The 19,760-nt window shown below is 48.6% G+C and overlaps 1 protein-coding gene across 9 annotated transcripts; it reads left to right on the top strand.

Annotated features, from left to right (window-relative positions):
• Nucleotides 1-1,554: 1,554 nt before the first annotated feature.
• On the top strand, nucleotides 1,555-19,729 carry Brpf1 (bromodomain and PHD finger containing 1). 9 transcript variants are annotated; one of them, XM_050148664.1, is made up of 14 exons: nucleotides 1,557-1,920; nucleotides 3,793-4,398; nucleotides 8,514-9,473; nucleotides 10,872-11,034; nucleotides 11,398-11,529; nucleotides 11,881-12,027; nucleotides 12,714-13,023; nucleotides 13,349-13,669; nucleotides 13,980-14,264; nucleotides 14,746-14,893; nucleotides 16,289-16,425; nucleotides 16,528-16,646; nucleotides 16,974-17,128; nucleotides 18,851-19,729. In XM_050148664.1, exons 2-14 carry the CDS (start codon nucleotides 3,803-3,805, stop codon nucleotides 19,032-19,034), a joined length of 3,657 nt encoding a protein of 1,218 aa, XP_050004621.1. In that variant the 5' UTR covers nucleotides 1,557-1,920; nucleotides 3,793-3,802; the 3' UTR covers nucleotides 19,035-19,729. The 9 variants fall into 9 exon arrangements, with proteins under 9 accessions (XP_050004624.1, XP_050004617.1, XP_050004618.1 ...); XM_050148665.1 differs by having other exon boundaries at nucleotides 11,881-12,009; XM_050148666.1 differs by having other exon boundaries at nucleotides 11,881-12,009; nucleotides 13,352-13,669.
• Nucleotides 19,730-19,760: the final 31 nt, after the last annotated feature.

A 19,760-nucleotide genomic window follows, 5' to 3' on the forward strand; every position in this document is an offset into this window, starting at 1 on the left:
CAGCAGCAGCAGCAGCAGCAGCAGCAGCTGTGTAGACCAGCCTGACCTGGAACTCACAGGCAGTCCAGGCAATCCTACCACAGTCCTCTTGAACGCTGAGATTACTGCTTATTTTGAACTTTCTGGATGAGTATAATAGCTAGGGTTTTTTTTTGTTTTGCAAATACGAATCTTATACATTAGATACCTTTAGGCGATTTACAGACCTCATCTGTTTTAATCCTTACCATAACCCCGGGGGAAAAGGCACTATATATTATCCCCATTTAATAACTCAGTTACACTAAGCCATTTTTAAAAAAAGAAATTCCGGTTTTAATCCAGACCCCACGATTTAAACAAGAAACAAATTCCTGGAGTGCCGGTTTTATTGGCATTTGTTGGGGGAGAGGCGTGATATATGAAAACGTGAGCTTTAGGGTGCTGAATACCAAGCCTGCATGAAGATAAAACTGAACTTTTCAGGGACCTTAGCACTTTGGAAGACTTTTTCATACTCTTCAATGACAAAACTGTAAACACTGCTTAACAATGATGACCCCTGATGTCCCAAGTTCTCTGAAAGCCCCACGAATTGACAGTAGAATTTTCGAGTTCCGGGTTTACAAATAAGGAACCCGAAGAACTCAGCAACTTAACCACGTTCACACTGAAAGTGTCAGTCATAGTCAATGGGCTGTGTGTTTTGACACTGCCTTCCAATCAGCAACCCGTAACCTCGTTGTCTAGCACTGCCGCTTTGCCGTAAAGGACCAGGAACCTCCCCAAACTCAGTTCCCTGGCTGGTGCCACGCCTTCCCTCCGCCTCGTCGCCTTCCCGTCCCACACTACGTTTGTAGCCCCGCCCCTTGCTTCCCTAAGTCCCGCCCTTTCACCGTAGCTTTGTAGGAGTTCCTTCCCAGTCCAGTCTTCATCCCTGATTCAGCTCCACCTTTCAAGCTCACCCAAAGCTCCGCCCTTTTTTTCTTGGGACCCTCAGGCCCACTCTTCCGGCCGCTGCCGCAGCATCTAGGCGCCGCTTTCCGATGGCTCCGCCTCCTGGACACAAGCCCCACCCATGCCGGCCTATTCTTCCCGCCCCGCCCCTCCCCTGCCCATAACTGCACGCCCCTGCGGCTTCGGCGGCGTCCCTCGGGCTCCGAGCCCTGCCCCCAGCTCCGCCTCGCCCTGCGCGCCCGCCCCGCCCCGTCGCCTCCTCAGAGACCAAGGCCAGGTCCCTACCGCAGCCGTCGCGCCAGCAGGAGGGAGGGAGCAGGAGGCGGTGGCAGAGGGGGAGGGGAGAAGGGCGGGCTCCTCACACCCAGCCTCGCGCTCCCCGTTCGTGTTCGCAGATTCGCCACAAACGGCCCGAGGACCCCCCCGCTCCCCACACTGTGACTTCAATTTCCAGAAACTCCTCCTCGAACATGGAGGCACTCCCGGGACCTATGCGCTGTTCAGACGACTTTTTCAGACCCATAAGATGGTCGCTTCCGCCTCAGCGGACCGGCGGGGAGTCGTGGCGAAAGTGCGTCTTTGCAGCGCCACGGGGCCGCGTTTACCCTGGCGGACGCCGTCGCTGCTGCTGCCGCCGCTGCCACAGCCTTTGCCGCCACGGTCCTGCTGCCGCTGTTCCTGTGCCGCCTCCGGGAACCCCTTATTGTCCCGGTGGCTCCGGGTTCCAAGGCCAGAAGACCCCAGAGCTTGGGAAACGCGAGGGTGCTTGCGGAATTGCGATACTGGGGCGCCGGCGGGACCGGGAGCGGCAGGGTCAGCGCGGGAAGCCGGGCCAGAGCGTGCGGGGCAGGAGCCGGGGTGCCCAGCTCCGCGTCCCGGAGTTCGGGTTTCCCCTTCCCGGACCGTCTTCCCCGTCGGCCTCCCCGCGCGGGGTCGGAGCCCCGGCGGGCGCCCCCGGCGATGAGCCCGGACTGGAGGTGGCCGGTGAGTGCGGGCCGGGTCCGGGCGGCTGTAGCAGTGGAGAAGGGGCCACCTTGGCGAGGCGCGCTAAGCACCTCCTGGACCCCGCGGGCGGGGAGAATTGACAGGCCATTCGTTCGCGGCGAGCGTCCGCGGCGACAGTGTGTGTCCTTTGAGTCTGCCTGGGCCAGCGGCAAGAGGGAAACCTTGTTTGACTTGTTACACTTTGACGAAAAGGAAGCGGTGCAGCATCCGGGAGACCCGGCTCCGCACCACGGCCCTGGTCCCACCCCTTGTCCCCTGCTTCCTTCAGCTCCTGCAGTTCCCGGGAGTAGATGCTTCCTCCATACCTCTGGGCCCAGGGCTTTTAGAACTAAGTTCTGGTCACACCTTTGTGCCTCTGACACCAGGTCCCTGGGGACACTGTGCCAGTTTGGGAACCAGGCCAGCAAAGCCAGAGCGGCAGCGTTCACCAGGGACCCGGCTTGGAAAGAGTTGAGCTTGTTTGTGCCTGTAATTGCTTTAGTGTTTAAAGGTACAGCAGCAGGTAGGAAATAGAAGTGAGTTGGAGTTGAACGTGAAACTTGACTGACTTGGAAGTCAGAGGCTTTCGACAGAGGGACTAACCTCAAGAGGAGAGGCTGAGAGTCAGTGTTTTTCAGGGAGTCAGGCAGGCTTTGCATTGGTGGTCCCAAGCACCCTAGTTCAACTCATCCTAAGAGAAATTGGGGCAATGACTGACTAAGCTGGGCTCTCTGGGGTTTGGTGCCATCTGCTGTCTCTACTCACCCAGAAACATCAGGGTGGGGGAGGGTTAGCCCTTGAGAACCCTGGAACATAAAGCCTAGATTTTTGTGTTCCTGTTTGTGCCCTTAGGGCCTGGTACTAGGTAGGCCCTGAGTTAATGTTGCATGAATATGTAAATGAGGAAATAAGTGTAGCCTGTGCTGTTTTCCCTGGGTAAATGACTGTTGTCACATGGTTCCTCCCTATATCTCCCCACCCAGCTCCAGGGCTAGGATGAGGATTCCTGTAAAGACCTCAGCAACGCACTGATGATGCAGTCCGGTGGTTTCTGTGGGAATCCAGGACTCATCGTTGGCAATTTACATAAAGGCAATTTTTATCCTTTCGATTTGGTGGTCTTCTCATTCAGTTATTCATTCAACATTATTTTCATTTATTTGCCAAAGCTTGAGAGTTCAGTCAGTGCTTGCTAGAAACTGGGGATTTAGAAATAGATAGGTCTGGTGTCTACTGAAGATCTCTCAGTAGACTGGGAGAAGATAGAACTGGAAAATGTCACACTGGAGGTGAGACTAGAAGGCTCTGGGAATAATTTTTCCACGCAAGAGTCAAAGAAGCCATAATAAAAGTATCATTTGAACTAAGTTTTGAAGAATTTGTGGGAGCCAAGCAATCAGCATTCCTAATAAAGAGAGATTATAACACCTTTGCACCTTGAGAGATTATAACATTCAGGGAGTGGTAGGCCGCTGTGCGTGTAGACAATTACAGCTTCTGAGAAGAATCCAGAAAGGAAGACTAGAGCCAAATAGTGAAAGGAATCCCTTGAATGTTATCCTAAGAAGCTGGTGCAACGAGAGCTTTTAGTTGTGTCACTGGTATGATCACTGCTACTTGGTAGAAGATCACTCTTGTCATTTTATGTGAGACTTTCCTAAAAGAATTGAGACATAGGCAGGATGACCAAGCAGTAGGTCTTGAGGACCTGTGCCAAGACCTTGGTAAAGGAGCTGGCACTTGGAGATGCTCTAAAGAGAGGCTGGCTAGGACATGTGACCTTGTGAGAAGGGAAACTGGAGAAAGTGGGTTGTATGGTATGGAGACTGAAAGCTCTTGTCAGGCCTGTGCTAACTGATCTGTATATTCCAGATGTGACAGCATGGGGGTAGACTTTGATGTGAAGACCTTCTGCCACAACTTGCGGGCAACTAAGCCACCATATGAATGCCCTGTGGAGACCTGCCGCAAGGTTTACAAGAGTTACAGTGGTATTGAGTACCACCTATACCACTATGACCACGACAGCCCACCACCACCACAGCAGACTCCACTGCGCAAGCACAAAAAGAAAGGGCGTCAGTCACGACCAGCCAATAAGCAGTCACCCAGCCCCTCTGAGGTCTCACAGTCACCAGGCCGAGAGGTGATGAGTTATGCTCAGGCCCAGCGCATGGTAGAGGTGGACCTGCATGGCCGTGTCCACCGCATCAGCATCTTTGACAACCTGGATGTGGTATCAGAGGATGAGGAAGCCCCTGAGGAGGCCCCAGAGAATAGCAGCAACAAAGAGAACACCGAGACACCCACGGCTACACCTAAATCAGGCAAGCATAAGAACAAGGAGAAACGCAAGGACTCCAACCACCACCACCACAGTGCTCCTGCCAGTGCTGCTCCCAAACTGCCTGAGGTGGTGTATCGAGAGCTGGAGCAAGACACCCCTGATGCACCACCCCGGCCCACTTCCTACTACCGGTAAGGACACTAGACCCTCCTAGAGAGGTGCCGGTCTGATAGGGAACAGCAGGGTGAAGGACGCATTAGCCGTGCAAAGGGAGTGTGAACTGAATGCAGCAATAGGCAGGCACGTGCTAGGTCCTGTGTTCGTGCTTTATAGCCACCTCGCCCCTCTTTTTTTGTTTGTTTTTGTTTTAAGTTTAATTAAGGTTTGGTTTGAGGGGGTTGTTAGTTTCGGTCTTTTGAGACAGGGTTTATCTGTGTAACAGTTATTCGTGGCTGTTCTGAAACTTACTATGTAAACTAGGCTGGTCTCAAACCAACAGAGATCCACCTGCCTCTACCTCCCAAATGCTGGGGTTAAAGGCATGTGCTACCACTGCCTGGCTTGTTTTTTTGTTTTTTGTGATTTGTTTTTGAGATGGCCTCACTGTTTCTCTGACTGCCTGGAACTCAATGTAGCTCAGGCTGACCTTGAGCTGACAAGTGAGCCACCCACCTTTTGCCTTCTGAATGTTGTATGACATTGCACCAGCTATAGCCACCTCTTTATTCCCAGAACTCTCTCAAGCAGTCATTGTTCTCATTTTAGAAAGTACCAGGCCTGTCAAAAGTCACTTGCTAGAAATCTCTGAGCTGAGGTTGAGACAAGTCCTCCGAGCCTCAAAGCCACACTGTTCTCCTACACCCAACATCCCAGCTCTGATTTCTGACCCTTTTTACTTTTTCACTGTGTGGCCATGGCCTGGTGTTCTAGAAACCTATCTGCAGAGCAGGTGCAGTGTTCCTCACTAGGGCAGAAGACATTGGCTCAGAAGGTCCTAAATGCAGGTGATAAATCTGTGATGAAATGTTCTGTTACTGCTACTTGTTCTTTATCAGCTTTGTGAGTAGTGTTTCCACTGTTGACACGTTACCTCGTCAGTGACTCTTTTGTTTATTTATTTATATTTCTTTGGATTCTATTCCTTCTAAGGGCTAGTCTTAGTGGCTTCTATTGAAGTTGCAGACATTCTTAATTATTTTACAAAAATTAAATTTGTAAAAAAATTGTAAAATTAAATTTTACAAAAATTTATTTTAAAAAAGTAATTTTTTATTTGTGTGTCTACACATGCATTTTGCATCATAGCACCTGTGGAGGCTGGAGAACTACTTGTGGGGGTCAGTTCTCTCCTGCCATGCACTCTCTCCTACCTACCCACTTACCTGTCTTGCTAACCCTGAAACCACAGACAGACAAAATAAAGCTAATTCTTTTCTTTCTTTCTTTCTTTTTCCCCCCTTTTTTTGGTTTTTTTGAGCCAGGGTTTCTTCTGAAGCTTTGGAGCCTGTCCTGGAACTCCCTCTGTAGACCAGGCTGGCCTCAGACTCACAGAGATCTGCCTCCCAAGTACTAGGATTAAAGGTGTGTGCCACCACTGTCTGGCAAAGCTGATTCCTTTAACATGAGTAAAAAAAGATGTGCAGTGGGTGGGCAGTGTGGTGGTGAACTATATATAGAAATCTCAGCCACAGGATATAATGAAAACCAAGTGAGTTCTGGCTCCCAAAGCCAGGAGAGCAGTTTGTTCATTTGTCTTTATTATAAAGGCTCTTATGTAAAAGCGGCTTTTGCTTTTGTAGTCCACTTGATATTACAGTGACTGTGTATGTGCGTGTGTATTACTTTTTTTTTTCCTTGTCCAAGTTTTAGTAAGTATTTTCTCTCCTTTTGGCTGCGTTTTTCAGCCCAGTTCCCCCCTCTATGATTTTCTACTCTTTTTCTTTTCTCTTAGAATTTACTACCATGCTTCTTCATCCCCAAACGTTTAGGCCCCTTTTGGGGCCTTCCTCTCCTCTAATGGCTCTTGGCATACATAATCTGTTCTCACAAGCAGTCCAGCCCAGCTTACTCAGCTTCTATTCTTCCCACCCCCAACAGTCACTTTTCTCTAGAGGAACAGTTTTCAGCTGGTGTGCTGCAGTCAGTCGGGGTTATGTTGTTGTAATTATCATAGTTAGCAAAATTCCCTGTATTTGGAAATGATTTACTTTTGCAAAAACTTAAGAAGGTCTGAGGTCGTCACTCTAATAACATTTTCTCTTGCTCAAATTCCAGTGCACTTCTTGAGGGGGAGGGAGAGGGTGGTTTGTCAGCTAGTGTGCCAAGAATTGTACTTGACACACAGCCCACCTATCTGTGCCACAGTTTGTAATCTGGGATCCTGTGGGAGTGTGTTATGTACCATCACATACTGTCATGTGTCATGGCAAAGGAACAGCCAAGACCTGATGTTTAAGAGAACTAGTCTAAGCCTTAGAGCCATCTGGCTACCTCACACCAGCTCTGATCATACCCTTATTCCAGGAGCACAGGTTGAGCTCACCTTGGGTCAGAGGGAAAGGGCTAAGGGAGAAGCTGCCTCCTACACACATTTTAAGTCTCTTTCCTCCCTGCCACCCCCAAAATGCCTTTCAATTGAACAACAGTGAGGACCTATTTCTGTACAGTGAATCAGACATGATCCCTGCCTCTGTCTAGAGAAGAAGTTAGGCACAAGCAGCTATAATTCAAGGCAAGGTGGGTTAGGGCTATATAAAAGCTAATAATAAATTGACATCTATTGAATATGTACTCCATGCAAAGCACTGTTCTAAGTGTTTCTATTTATTAACTTATTTTATGCTTATAACAGCAATGTCAGCATTACAACTCTATAGATAAAGAAACCAAGGCCCAGAGAGTTTAAGAGGTTAAGGTCATAAACTGTCATACAGAGACAGCAAATGACCCCAGAGCTTCTCTGCACCTGGCCTGCTTGGAGGTCCACTTTCCATGTTCTGCTAGAACATGCTGTGTGCCCCATGATTTAGCCACCTCACCCCCTTTAAATACAGGGTCTCATGTATCCTAGGCTGGCCTCCAGTTCATAGTGTAGTAGCTTTGAACTCTTGAGTGCTAGGATTTACAGCTATGCCATCATACCTGGTTTTATGGGGTGCCAGGGATTGAACCAGGACTTTGTGCATGTTAGGTAAGCACTCTACCAACTGAGTATATCTCCAGCTCCTTGGCTGTTCACTTTTTTAATATCATTAAAAGTTATCATTTACTGAATATAGCCCTCGATCTTTTATCAGTAAAGCTTTGATACAGGGCAGAGCAGTGCTTTCCTGAACGTGGCCAAGTGGCAGAGACAAAGTTTAAAACCAGGTTTGTTAAAAGCCAAACTCCTGTTCTTTTCTTGTACTCTATAGTTGACAGTCCTAGAGTCTAGGTGGCCTAAGGCAGGGCAAGGTGGGTACCTGCTGTGTCACAGCCACTTAGAGCAACCCTCTGCTCTAAGCCTGCTGGTCAGAGAGTGCCAAAGTGAATGTGAAAAAGCTGGGGATAGAGACTGGATGCCAGCTCTGTCACTCCCTGGTGATAAGGCCTATCTGTAATAGGTTATTAACAATTTTTCTCAAAGCTTTACTTTCTTCATCTACAAATAAAGATGATAAGAACACTGATCTGCTAGCTGTAATGAGAACAGCTGTAACTTGGCATGGTGCCTGGCCCATAGTAAATGCCCAGTCAGTCCTAACTATTATTGTCTTTCAAGGCTATCCAGAGAACAAACACAGTATGTAGCATTTGAGAGACCCCTAGCACCTTCTGAAAGAACATCCATGGTGTCTTTGGTACTTGTCAGCTTTGCTAAAACAGGCCTGTATTCATTTGCCAATTCATTTGCCATTGTTATCCAAGGAACTGCCTTCCCCTGGCTGTACAATCCCTCATATTCCCCTGATGGGCCCTTACTATTCCAACACTGGCCCTTTTAGGAGTCTTACTGAGCCTCTATACTTCATATGATGCCACAGTGTGAGTACTAGAGAGGAAGGCCTGTGTTTATGACCAAGTGTTAGGGCACTTTCTTACAAGTAAGCTGAGCAAGTTAACTTCCCCCACATTTAGGTTTCCTTTTCTGCAAGACAGAAATGATTATAGTATCTACAAATATGGGGATGAAATTGAGGACGAAGATGAAGGTTGGGATGAGACGTGTACATGGGCAGAGGCTGAGTGCTTGGAGGCAAGCACAGTGCATTATCTGAAGGGAAAAGATATCAGCCATGTGATGTCAAACTACCTGTGTGCACTTCAGGTACATTGAGAAGTCTGCAGAAGAGCTGGATGAGGAAGTAGAGTATGACATGGACGAGGAGGACTACATCTGGCTGGATATCATGAATGAGCGACGGAAGACAGAGGGTGTGAGTCCTATCCCACAGGAGATCTTTGAGTACCTAATGGACCGGTTGGAGAAGGAGTCTTACTTTGAGAGTCACAATAAAGGTGACCCCAATGCACTAGTGGATGAAGATGCCGTGTGCTGTATCTGCAATGACGGCGAATGCCAGAACAGCAATGTCATCCTTTTCTGTGACATGTGCAACTTGGCTGTGCATCAGGAGTGCTACGGTGTCCCCTATATCCCTGAGGGCCAGTGGCTGTGCCGCCGTTGCCTGCAGTCACCTTCTCGTGCAGTGGACTGTGCTCTGTGCCCCAATAAGGGTGGTGCCTTTAAGCAGACAGATGATGGCCGCTGGGCCCACGTTGTGTGTGCCTTGTGGATCCCTGAGGTCTGCTTTGCCAACACAGTCTTCCTAGAACCTATTGACAGCATTGAGCATATCCCACCAGCCCGCTGGAAGCTCACCTGCTACATTTGCAAGCAGCGGGGCTCTGGAGCCTGCATCCAGTGCCACAAGGCCAACTGCTACACAGCCTTCCATGTGACATGTGCCCAGCAGGCTGGTCTTTACATGAAGATGGAACCCGTGCGGGAGACAGGTGCCAATGGCACCTCCTTTAGTGTCCGCAAGACAGCCTACTGTGACATCCACACACCCCCAGGTTCTGCTCGCCGCCTACCTGCCCTCTCCCACAGTGAGGGTGAGGAGGAGGAGGATGAAGAAGAAGATGAGGGTAAGAGCTGGAGCTCAGAGAAGGTCAAGAAGGCCAAGGCCAAATCCCGGATTAAGATGAAGAAAGCTCGGAAGATCTTGGCAGAGAAGCGAGCAGCAGCACCTGTGGTGTCTGTACCCTGTATTCCGCCACACAGGTACATGTGCAGTGGGCAGGAAAGGGAGGGGAAAAGCCCTCAGAGGGATTGTGGGGCCTAAGTAGAATAGCCTGCTTGCCTTCCATCAGAGCTGTGTGGAAGTGAGTCACCTACCTGACTTTTGCATTTGGAGCCAGAAACTCTGAACCTTTATCTGGTGGATAGGACATGTATTGAAGCTATCCCCCTCTCCCCACTCGAGACTGGGTTTTTAATGTACCTTTGAAGTCTGTCCTGGAACTTACTCTGTAGACCAGGCTGACCTCAAACTCACAGAGATCCACCTGCCTCTGTCTCCCAAGTACTGGGATTAAGCGTGTGTCCCTCTTTTTGATGGTGTGGTTTGTTAAGATGAAACAGCTGGTGCTGGAGAGATGGCTCAGTGGTTAAGAGCACTCGCTGCTCTTCCAGAGGTCCTGAATTCAATTCCCATCAACCAAATGGTGGCTCACAACCATATGTAATGATAGGTCGTGTTCTCTTCTGGCGTGCAGGCAGAACACTGTATACATAAATCTTTAAAAAAGTAAATAAATCTTTAAAAAAAAAAAAGGATGGAAAAATGATCTTCCCATGAAAGAATCAATAAAAAGTGGAGAGGAGAAGGCTCAGAAAGTTGTGAAGGGACTGGGATGCAGCTCAGTTGTCAGATATGCTTGATATGCTTAGTATCCATAGAGATCTGGGTTCAGTCCCCAGTACAGGAAAAAAAAAGTGGATGACATAAGCAACTTGATCATGTACCAGAGATGCTACAGTGTCCTCCATGTTCTTAAGGGCCACCTTCCCCTGCTGTAGACTATGCTCTGTGGAGTGCTGCTCAGCCAGGCAATGGTTGTCAATTGTTTTTAGCTGTCTTGTGTTGTCTGGTTGACTTCACCATAGGTTTCTATCCTTGTAATTTATCTTCACTTGATCTTAGCAAAAGGCCAACAAGTGATGAGATAGATACGTTATCTTCTCCACAGGCTCAGCCCCCGAGATCAGAGTCTAACTGTGCTTTGGGCTGCTGTGGCTGAGCAGACTTAGAAAGGCAGACTGATGTTGTTCTACCTAGTGCTGAGAGCTTGGTTTCCTCTCTGCTGTGTTGTGCCACTCAAGGCACTGTTGGTTATGCCGTAAGCCCTGAATTCCAAACTGCTCCTTCTCCTCCTCTTCTTCCTTTTCTTTTTGAGATAGAATCTCTTGTAGTAGGCTGGGCTTGAACTCCATATAGAGTCAAAGATTACCTTGAGCTTCTGGATCCTTTTCCCTCCACCTGCCGAGGCTTAGATTACAGGTGTGAGTTCTGTACCTGCTTTCCAGACCTTGTTGATGAGTGTCATGGACCCCCACATTCAGGAGCTCTTACTAGCAGTCAAGACGTAGCAGGTTTTTACTTTGTTCCCTGGTTTCCAGACTCAGTAAGATCACCAACCGCCTGACCATCCAGAGGAAGAGCCAGTTCATGCAGAGGCTACACAGCTACTGGACTCTGAAACGACAGTCACGGAATGGGGTCCCACTACTTCGGCGTCTGCAGACACACCTTCAGTCTCAGAGGAACTGTGATCAAGTCGGGGTACCGTGTCCAAATCCCTGTGGGCTGTGAAAACTAGTACCAAAAGCACAAGGACCAAAATTTGTAGTGATAGCCTCTAGCATCAAAGAGCTTAAGATTTTTCCACCTTTATATTAACCCCTAAAGCAGGCTCAGCATGAAATCTATATATTACCAGGTTGGTGAAGGCATCATTCCTGTGTGTTCATTAACTCAACAAATATGCTGAGAATTATTTTGGTGCTAGACCTTGGTAACACATAGATGGAGGTGCTATTGATAAATTACTGGGCTTTCTCCTTGGACTTGCCCTGCTCTTGGCCTAGGTTTCTTGTTAAGACTCTCCTCTGGCTCTCACCATCTTATGTCCCTTTACCTCCACAGAGAGATTCTGAAGATAAGAACTGGGCCCTCAAAGAACAGCTCAAGTCTTGGCAGCGGCTCCGGCATGACTTGGAGCGAGCTCGGCTGCTGGTGGAGTTGATCCGCAAGCGAGAGAAACTCAAAAGGGAGACGGTGAGTGCTCCTGGGCCAGTCCTGGTTCTCAAAGCAGAACACAGCTCTGGAGGAGGGAGAGTGTATGTCCCTGGCTGGGAAGCACCAAAGCCCATACTGGCATTGAGTATCCCAGCACTATGTGCTTTTAGGCCTGTGGGAAGCTGAGTATCAAAGGAGATTGCACAGAATCCTGACCTCTGATCCAGGGAGCTCAGGCCAGGAGTTCAAGGAAGGGGGACCAAAATAGATAGAGACAGCTGTCTTTCTTAGGGCCTGGATGAGAAAAACGTGTTTCTAAGCCAGCAGGGACCATCTCCTCTGCTGAGGAACTGGCCAGGGCCTGACTGATCCAGCCTTTTTGTGTGCCAGATTAAGATCCAGCAGATTGCCATGGAAATGCAGCTGACCCCTTTCCTCATCCTCCTCCGAAAAACCTTGGAGCAGCTCCAAGAGAAGGACACAGGCAACATCTTCAGCGAGCCGGTCCCTCTGTCTGAGGTAACCGAATTGGACGAAGTAAGAATCCCTTCCCCTCACTCCAACTTCTTTCTCTTCTTCTCCCAGTTGGACCCCTGCTGCAGGTCTGGCCCAGGGACTAGGTGGGGACCTTAGACATAAAGGGTTCGGTGGCTCTGGGGCAGGATGAACTAGAGCCACACGTATCACCTGGGCTCCTGTCCTCATCACAACCCAAGAACTCAGAATGGGAGGCCATCTGCACTCCTCTCCCAGAGTCTGCCAGATGAATAATCACAAGGCAGGAAGATATTTTCAGAGTGCCCAGCCCTAGAATGGGATCTTTAAAAGGCTCAGAATCTAAAGAGCCAGCTCTGAAGCCCTAGGTTCACTTTTCTCTCTGAAGCAGCAGCCTACCACGAGCCTAATAATGAGCAGGAATACAACACTACAATTTTTAGCGAATTCTCATGGCCTTTTTTTTTCCCTATTAAAGCTGCCATGGTTCCAGGAGATAGATTTGCAAGCATTTTCATCACCATTTTCCAGGAGAGAAAAATAAGGCCCAGAAAGGTTAACAGACTAAGGTCACACAGCTCAGGACTAGAACGTCCTTTGTACTACAAGCCTGCCTCTTAACTGTGGTGGGAGGAGGTTGCTAGATACATCTCAGGGGTGGCTGTTAAGAGTAGGGTTTGGGGAAATAAGATCAGATCTCCACTTAGACACTTACCCTGCTCTCCCAGGTACCTGACTACCTAGACCACATCAAAAAGCCCATGGACTTTTTCACCATGAAGCAGAACTTGGAGGCTTATCGCTACTTGAATTTTGATGATTTTGAGGAGGACTTCAACCTCATTGTCAGCAACTGCCTAAAGTATAATGCCAAGGACACCATCTTCTACAGGGCAGCGGTGCGACTCCGTGAGCAGGGTGGCGCTGTACTTCGTCAGGCCCGGCGACAGGCAGAAAAAATGGGCATTGACTTTGAGACGGGCATGCATATCCCTCACAACTTGGCCGGAGAGGAGGCCCCACATCACACTGAAGATGGTGGGTGATGGATCAGTCATCTGCATGCATAGAGGCCAATGCCAGGAATGGACGGGTCTCCAAAAGTCCCGTCTGGGGACAGGCAGTACAGGCAGAAAGCAGCTGGGCTGAGTAACAGCAGGCTCTCCCCAGGAATGCTCCCCCAAGAAGCAAGACTGGGTGAATGGATAGCTGGGCCACTATTCTGCATACTTGTGCTGCCATTTTGTAGCTCTTCCTGGGAGAAGTCGATGGGAAGAGTGGGTTCCTGCTGCCTGCCCAGGTTCAAGGGGCCCAATGGGTTGCCCTGAGCCTGACCTTTCTCCCCCCCAACTCTCCCTGGCAGCAGAGGAAGAACGGCTGGTCCTGCTGGAGAACCAGAAACACCTGCCAGTAGAAGAGCAGCTAAAGTTGTTGCTAGAGCGGCTGGACGAAGTCAATGCCAGCAAGCAAAGTGTGGGCCGTTCCCGCCGTGCAAAAATGATCAAGAAAGAGATGACGGCATTGCGACGGAAACTTGCTCACCAGCGGGAAACTGGCCGGGATGGGCCTGAGCGTCATGGTCCCTCTAACCGGGGCAGTCTGACACCCCACCCTGCAGCCTGTGATAAGGATGGACAGACAGACAGTGCCGCAGAAGAGAGCAGCAGCCAGGAGACAAGCAAAGGTCTGAACCCCATAGCAAGATGAACCCCAAAGCAAGTCAGACTTTGGCCCTGCAGTACATACTCAGCCCTGCTGTACCCTAGGCAGAGGTCCTTCCTGCACAAGTAGCTGAACTTTCTCCTTCATTTCCCAGTCAGGGGCCTCTTAGCTGCTCTCTGGCTGTTGGTATGAGTTGTTCTGAATCCCCATATCATCTCCCCAATTCTAGACATAGTAATGATCCTATATTCCCAGGGTGTTACCCTGGACATCTACCCTTCCTTTCATGTCAGGCCCCTCACCAACTCTCTTTCTCTCTTTCTCTGCTCCAGGCCTGGGTCCCAACATGTCCTCAACCCCCGCACATGAGGTGGGCAGGAGAACCTCAGTTCTGTTCTCCAAAAAGAACCCGAAGACAGCTGGACCGCCCAAGAGGCCGGGCCGGCCCCCCAAAAACCGGGAGAGCCAGATGACCCCCAGCCACGGAGGCAGTCCTGTGGGGCCCCCCCAGCTTCCCATCATGGGCTCCCTGCGTCAGCGCAAGCGGGTTAGGAGCCCCCGACCCAGTTCAAGCTCAGACAGCGACAGTGATAAGTCCACAGAAGACCCCCCAATGGGTGAGCCTCATCATCACCCAGCCCCTGCCCCAAGACAGTGAGCAGAGCTGCCATTCTTCCCAGCATACTTTGAGCTCTCCCTTCATTTCCCTGTAAAAGTCAGCTAGATAAAAGTCAGCTAGAAGGGTCCTTAGGAGTCCTTTAATCCCATCCCCTCATCCTTCTTGTGAAACTTGTGAAACTGACCCAGCCAGGTTCCCATCCGAGCCCTTCTTCCCCTTATCACTTCACCTTTTCTCTTCTCTCCTTTTTTGGGGAACTTCCTGCCCTTTAAATCCTTTGTGTCTTTAGGCTAAGGGAAGTTGAAGGTCAGTGCAGAGCTTTGGCCTGCTATGGTAGAACTGCTTAGAGCTATCTCTGCTTGGCCAAGGTTGGAGGAATTTTTCAGCCCAGAAAGAGAACCCAGACTCATTCCACCTTAACCCCTATGCTGGCTCTGATCTACATCTTTCTGACCAGTTGGTTCCTTCCCTCTTCCAAGACTTACCAGCCAATGGCTTCAGCAGTGGGAACCAGCCAGTGAAGAAGAGTTTCTTGGTGTACCGTAATGACTGCAACCTTCCCCGGAGCAGCTCAGACTCTGAATCCAGCAGCAGCAGCAGCAGTAGTGCCGCCTCAGACAGGACCAGGTACTAGCCCTGCAGATGGGAGGCAACCTGCAGGATGCCTTTCCAGGTTCTCCCATGGGAGCTAGGTGGCAGCCATTTCAGTCCAAAGGAAGGAGTTCAAATCCAAGTGTCCCTATAAAATAAATCAGATAGATCAGTCACCCTAACAGAACAGAACACACTGTCTTAGGTTAAGCTGATGTTTTAGAGCAAACTGTGCCTTATAGCTAGGATTTGGCCTTCAGACATACTTTATTTTGGTCACTAAGATGTTTCTAATAACTGAATACAGGGCTGGAGAGATGGCTTAGCAGTTAAGAGTACTGGCTGCTCTTCTAGAAGACCCTTGTCTAATTCCCAGCATCTATACAGTGTACTGGAACTCCAGTTCCAGGGGGATCGGATACCATCTTTTGGCTTTCATTAGCATTGCATACACATGATACAGACATACATGTAGACGAAATGCCTATGCAGATAAAATCAATAAAAACTGGGGTGGGGGATAGGATTAAATTTACTTAAAAGCAAAAAATGGAATCCACATAAAATTCTGTCTCTGTGTTCTCTTTAAAAATCAGAGGATCGGGTGCCGGAAAGATGGGTCGGTGGTTAAGAGTACTGCCTGCTCATCTAAAGGTCCTGAGTTCAATTCCCAGCAACCACATGGTGGCTCACAACCCTCTGTAATGAGATCTGGTGCCTTCTTCTAGCCTGCAAGCATGAATGTAGGCAGAATACTGTATACACAATAAATAAATAAATCTTTAAAAAAAAATCAAAGGATCCTTTTGGGTGGTGGTGGCACACACCTTTAATCCCAGCACTCAGGAGGCAGAGACAGGGGAATCTCTCTGAGTTTAAGGCTAGCCTGGTCTACAGAGTGAGCTCTAGGACAGCCAGGGCTATTCAAAGAAACCCTATCTCAAAAACGCAGGAAAGAAAAATCAGAAAGAGCTGGGTGTGGTTGCTCATACCTATAACCCCAGCACTTGGGAGGTTGAGGTAGGATTACTGCAAGCTAAAGGTCAGCCTAGGTTATGGAATAAGTTCTGGGCCAGCCATGGCTACATATGTAGCAAGACCCTGTCTGAAGGACTGGGGATGTAGCTCCTTGCTGGAACACTTGTCTAGCTTGTGTGAAGCCCTAGGATTGATCTCAAGCACTTCAGAACAGTAAATTAAAATAGAAGATCTGGCCGCTCTTGTCAGCATTGCTTATAGACAGGCATGTTTTCCACTTGGTGACATTAGTCTGATTACTAGCCTAACCCTGAAGAGTGTGTTGAATTACAAACTTTATACAGTCTCTGCTTTTCAAAAGTCCAGATTTGAGTGCTTAACAAGGAGAGGACCCCTGAGCCATGTAATTTTTCATTTTCCCCTCTGAGTTGCATTCTAATTGTCTTTCCATAGCACAACACCCTCAAAACAAGGCCGGGGCAAGCCCTCCTTCTCTCGGGGCACATTCCCAGAAGACAGCAGTGAAGATACCTCAGGCACTGAGAATGAGGCCTACTCCGTGGGCACTGGCCGCGGCGTGGGCCACAGCAGTAAGTACCCTCACCCAAAGTCAGGGGTGCTGGGGACCCAGTTTCAAGGCCTTGCCAGCCCCCCAGCTGCTGATCCACCTCCTCTCTCCCATTCCTGTGAAGTGGTAAGAAAGAGTCTGGGTCGTGGAGCTGGCTGGCTGTCAGAGGACGAGGACTCCCCATTGGATGCTCTGGACCTTGTGTGGGCCAAGTGCCGAGGTTATCCATCATATCCAGCTCTGGTAGGCCTATGGTTTCTCTTGTCCTTACCCCTGCTTTCCAGCCCTAGGACTTGGAATCATAAAGTGTAGCCTTGCCCTTTCCCTGCCAACTTATAGAGCACAGGGCTCCTTAGCAGGTTGACTGTTAGACAGATGTAGCCTGAGTACCCCAGAGAGATCCCAGTCAGTTTTCCATCTCTCCCTATTTTTTCTCTTGCCCCCAGGCTCTGAAATAATACGGCAAGGTCAACACTACAGCCCCAGTAACATATTCTTCAAATTCTTAGGTAGTGCTAGCTTTGGGGAGGAAGTGACCTAAACCAAACTGGGCTTGTATTATACTCTCAGATCATTGATCCAAAGATGCCCCGAGAAGGTATGTTCCATCATGGGGTTCCCATCCCTGTACCACCATTGGAGGTTCTAAAACTTGGGGAACAGATGACACAGGAAGCCCGAGAGCATCTCTACCTCGTTCTCTTCTTTGACAACAAACGAACCTGGTAAGGAAACGGGTGCATTTGGTGTGACTTAAAGCCACAGATATAAATACAGCCATCTGTGATGTGGGGGCAGATTGTCAAGAGACTCAGCAACAGATTATTACAAAGTATTGGGCAGGGGGCACGCTTAGAATAGCTCTAAGCAAAAGGGTGTGTTTGTCCTGAGCCTGATGGGCTGAGTGGGCAGTAGCTGGCAAACAAGCTGTAACTAGAAACTAAAAGACCATCAGTGACTGGCAAAGTTAGGGTGGCTCCCAGCTCATGCTCAGATGACTTCTAGACTTATTGTTCCACTTCTTCCTTTATAGTAACAAGATGGGGAAAAAGCACGCATAAACATTTTGGCTTTATACTCAGAAGGCAGAGGCAGGCAGATCTCTGAGTTCGAGGCCAGCCTAGTCTACAGAGTGAGTTCCAGAATAGCAGGGCTACAGAGAGAAAACATGTCTCAAAAGACAAAAACAAAATTTTCGATTTTAAATCTCTCTTGTCAAACTTTTGTTAATTGCCTGCAGATAGTCTCCCTGAAACAGCTGGGACAGGATATACCTCTTGAGACTTTTTGCACCCATAAAGTGCCCTGTAGAATTATACACTGTAGAATTAATATGTCTTCCCAGTGAGAAATCATTCCTCACACTTAAGAAATGAATAAAGGAAAATCTCTTTTAACAGTAGCATGCAACTGGTTCTGGCTCATGCACAAAAGGGAACCAGCTTCAAACAGAACATTTTACCAGCTTAAATAGGCTTTAGATTTATAACATTCCACATACACTGTTATCCTTAAATCTCTTCCAAGTCATGACCCCACCCAGGTTACACTTTCAACAATTTAAAGAGAGGTAGGAGACTACAAGTCTGGTCACTTGGGCAAATGGGAGATTTATACAACAAAAAATTACCATAATTATTTAAGTACACCAATGTTGTTCTTTTCTGGATAGTTCCAACCCAGAGTCATCTTGCCTACTTGGCAGAATTATGCTTTTCCTGATAACAGGTTCACTTAATGGCAGACCAGACATTAATGGTGGCTGTCACTTGCACTGCCACCTTACGATGCCCCTTAGAGGAATGTTCTTTGATATGGGAATGGGCCTAATGGCTGGTTTTACATCATTGTTGCCTCATTTTGTTCTGGAAATGGATATTAATCTTGAGGAACCAACATTACCAGAAACATTTTCTCAGCAACTCTGGACTGCCATAATGGTCTAAGAGTTTCTCTCTGAGACAGGGTTTCTCGGTAGCCAGGGATCCTGTCCTGGAACTTGCTTTTTAGACCAGCCTGGACTTGAACTCACAGAGGTCCGCCTGCCTCTTCCTCCTGAGTGCTGGGATTAAAGGTGTGCGCCACCACCGCACAGCTTTCCTACAGTTTCTAACATGTCTGGTTAGTCCACTACTCACCTTCCAGTCAGTCATATTGGAGGCAAAACTAACTCCCTTAGCTAACTTCTACTTTGTGTAACTTAATATTTCCTAAGCAAGTCTTTTAGTATCCTTTGTAGCATCAGTTTTATTACTTCAGGTTTCTCCCATGTCAGTTGTTCCCCCTACTATAACTGTTGACTGGGCTATTCTTTTCAATACACTACACAGTCCTTTGAGAGCAGAGATGCTGAGAATCAGGCATTTCTAAATGCATAGAGTGTGGAATAGCTAGTACTTGTTCCCCCTGAAATCCATGCCTTATCTCATCTTCACCTTGTCTGACAGGCAATGGCTGCCCAGGACTAAACTCGTTCCTCTGGGTGTGAACCAGGATCTAGACAAAGAGAAGATGCTGGAGGGCCGCAAGTCCAACATCCGCAAGTCAGTACAGATCGCCTACCACAGGGCTCTGCAGCACCGTAGCAAGGTGCAGGGTGAGCAGAGCAGCGAGACCAGCGATAGTGACTGATACTGTCAGAGCCCAGCTTCAGTGCTCTGTGACCTCTCTCCTTCCCTTTGCTCACTGTCCTGGAGTGATGCCGCCCTCTGCACTGATTCATTCCTGGTCTTGGGGCCAGTCTCAGGGGAAGTTGGGTAGGGGAGGTCCCTCCTGCCCTGAGTGCAGCTGGACTGTACAAAACACTCCAAGGGCCCATGGCCACTCAGTGCAAGGAGAGGAGAGATCCCACAGGTCAAAAAGAGCTCAAGACCTCATGGTATTGTAGGTCAGGGTGGTGGGAGACGGTTAGAATACTGCATAAAACAGGCCATACCACCACCCCTACCTGCTTTGCCAGGGGAATTCATAACTGCCTAGAGGCCTGAGGCCCTTGCAGGTGGTAAGGTAAGCCAGCATTATCCCAGCCTAGCAGTGGGACTGATGTCTGTCTAGCCTAGAAGAGGGGCACTAGGTGACCCCTCCCCTGCTGCTGTAAATACTGTAATTATCGGAGAATTTAAATTATTCTCATTTGTAACTGCGTTTCCGGGTCGCGCCAGAGTCATTTGGTACTAAAAAAGAGAAAAAGAAAAAAAATAATGGAGCTTGTCTCTATGTCCTTTCTTTTTCCCCATAGAATCCTCCCTACCTTTCAAACTGGTTTGTATTTATTTCAAAGGAAGAAAATATATTGATTCTTAGAAAATAAAGTCTACTTAGAATTCTTTTTTCTTGCCTTCTACCATGGCAGAAGGA

Source organism: Alexandromys fortis, unplaced genomic scaffold (genome assembly GCF_014885135.2).
Source record: "Alexandromys fortis isolate MF-2015 unplaced genomic scaffold, M_Fortis_MF-2015_v1.1 scaffold_59, whole genome shotgun sequence".
Taxonomy (NCBI): Eukaryota; Metazoa; Chordata; class Mammalia; order Rodentia; family Cricetidae; genus Alexandromys; species Alexandromys fortis.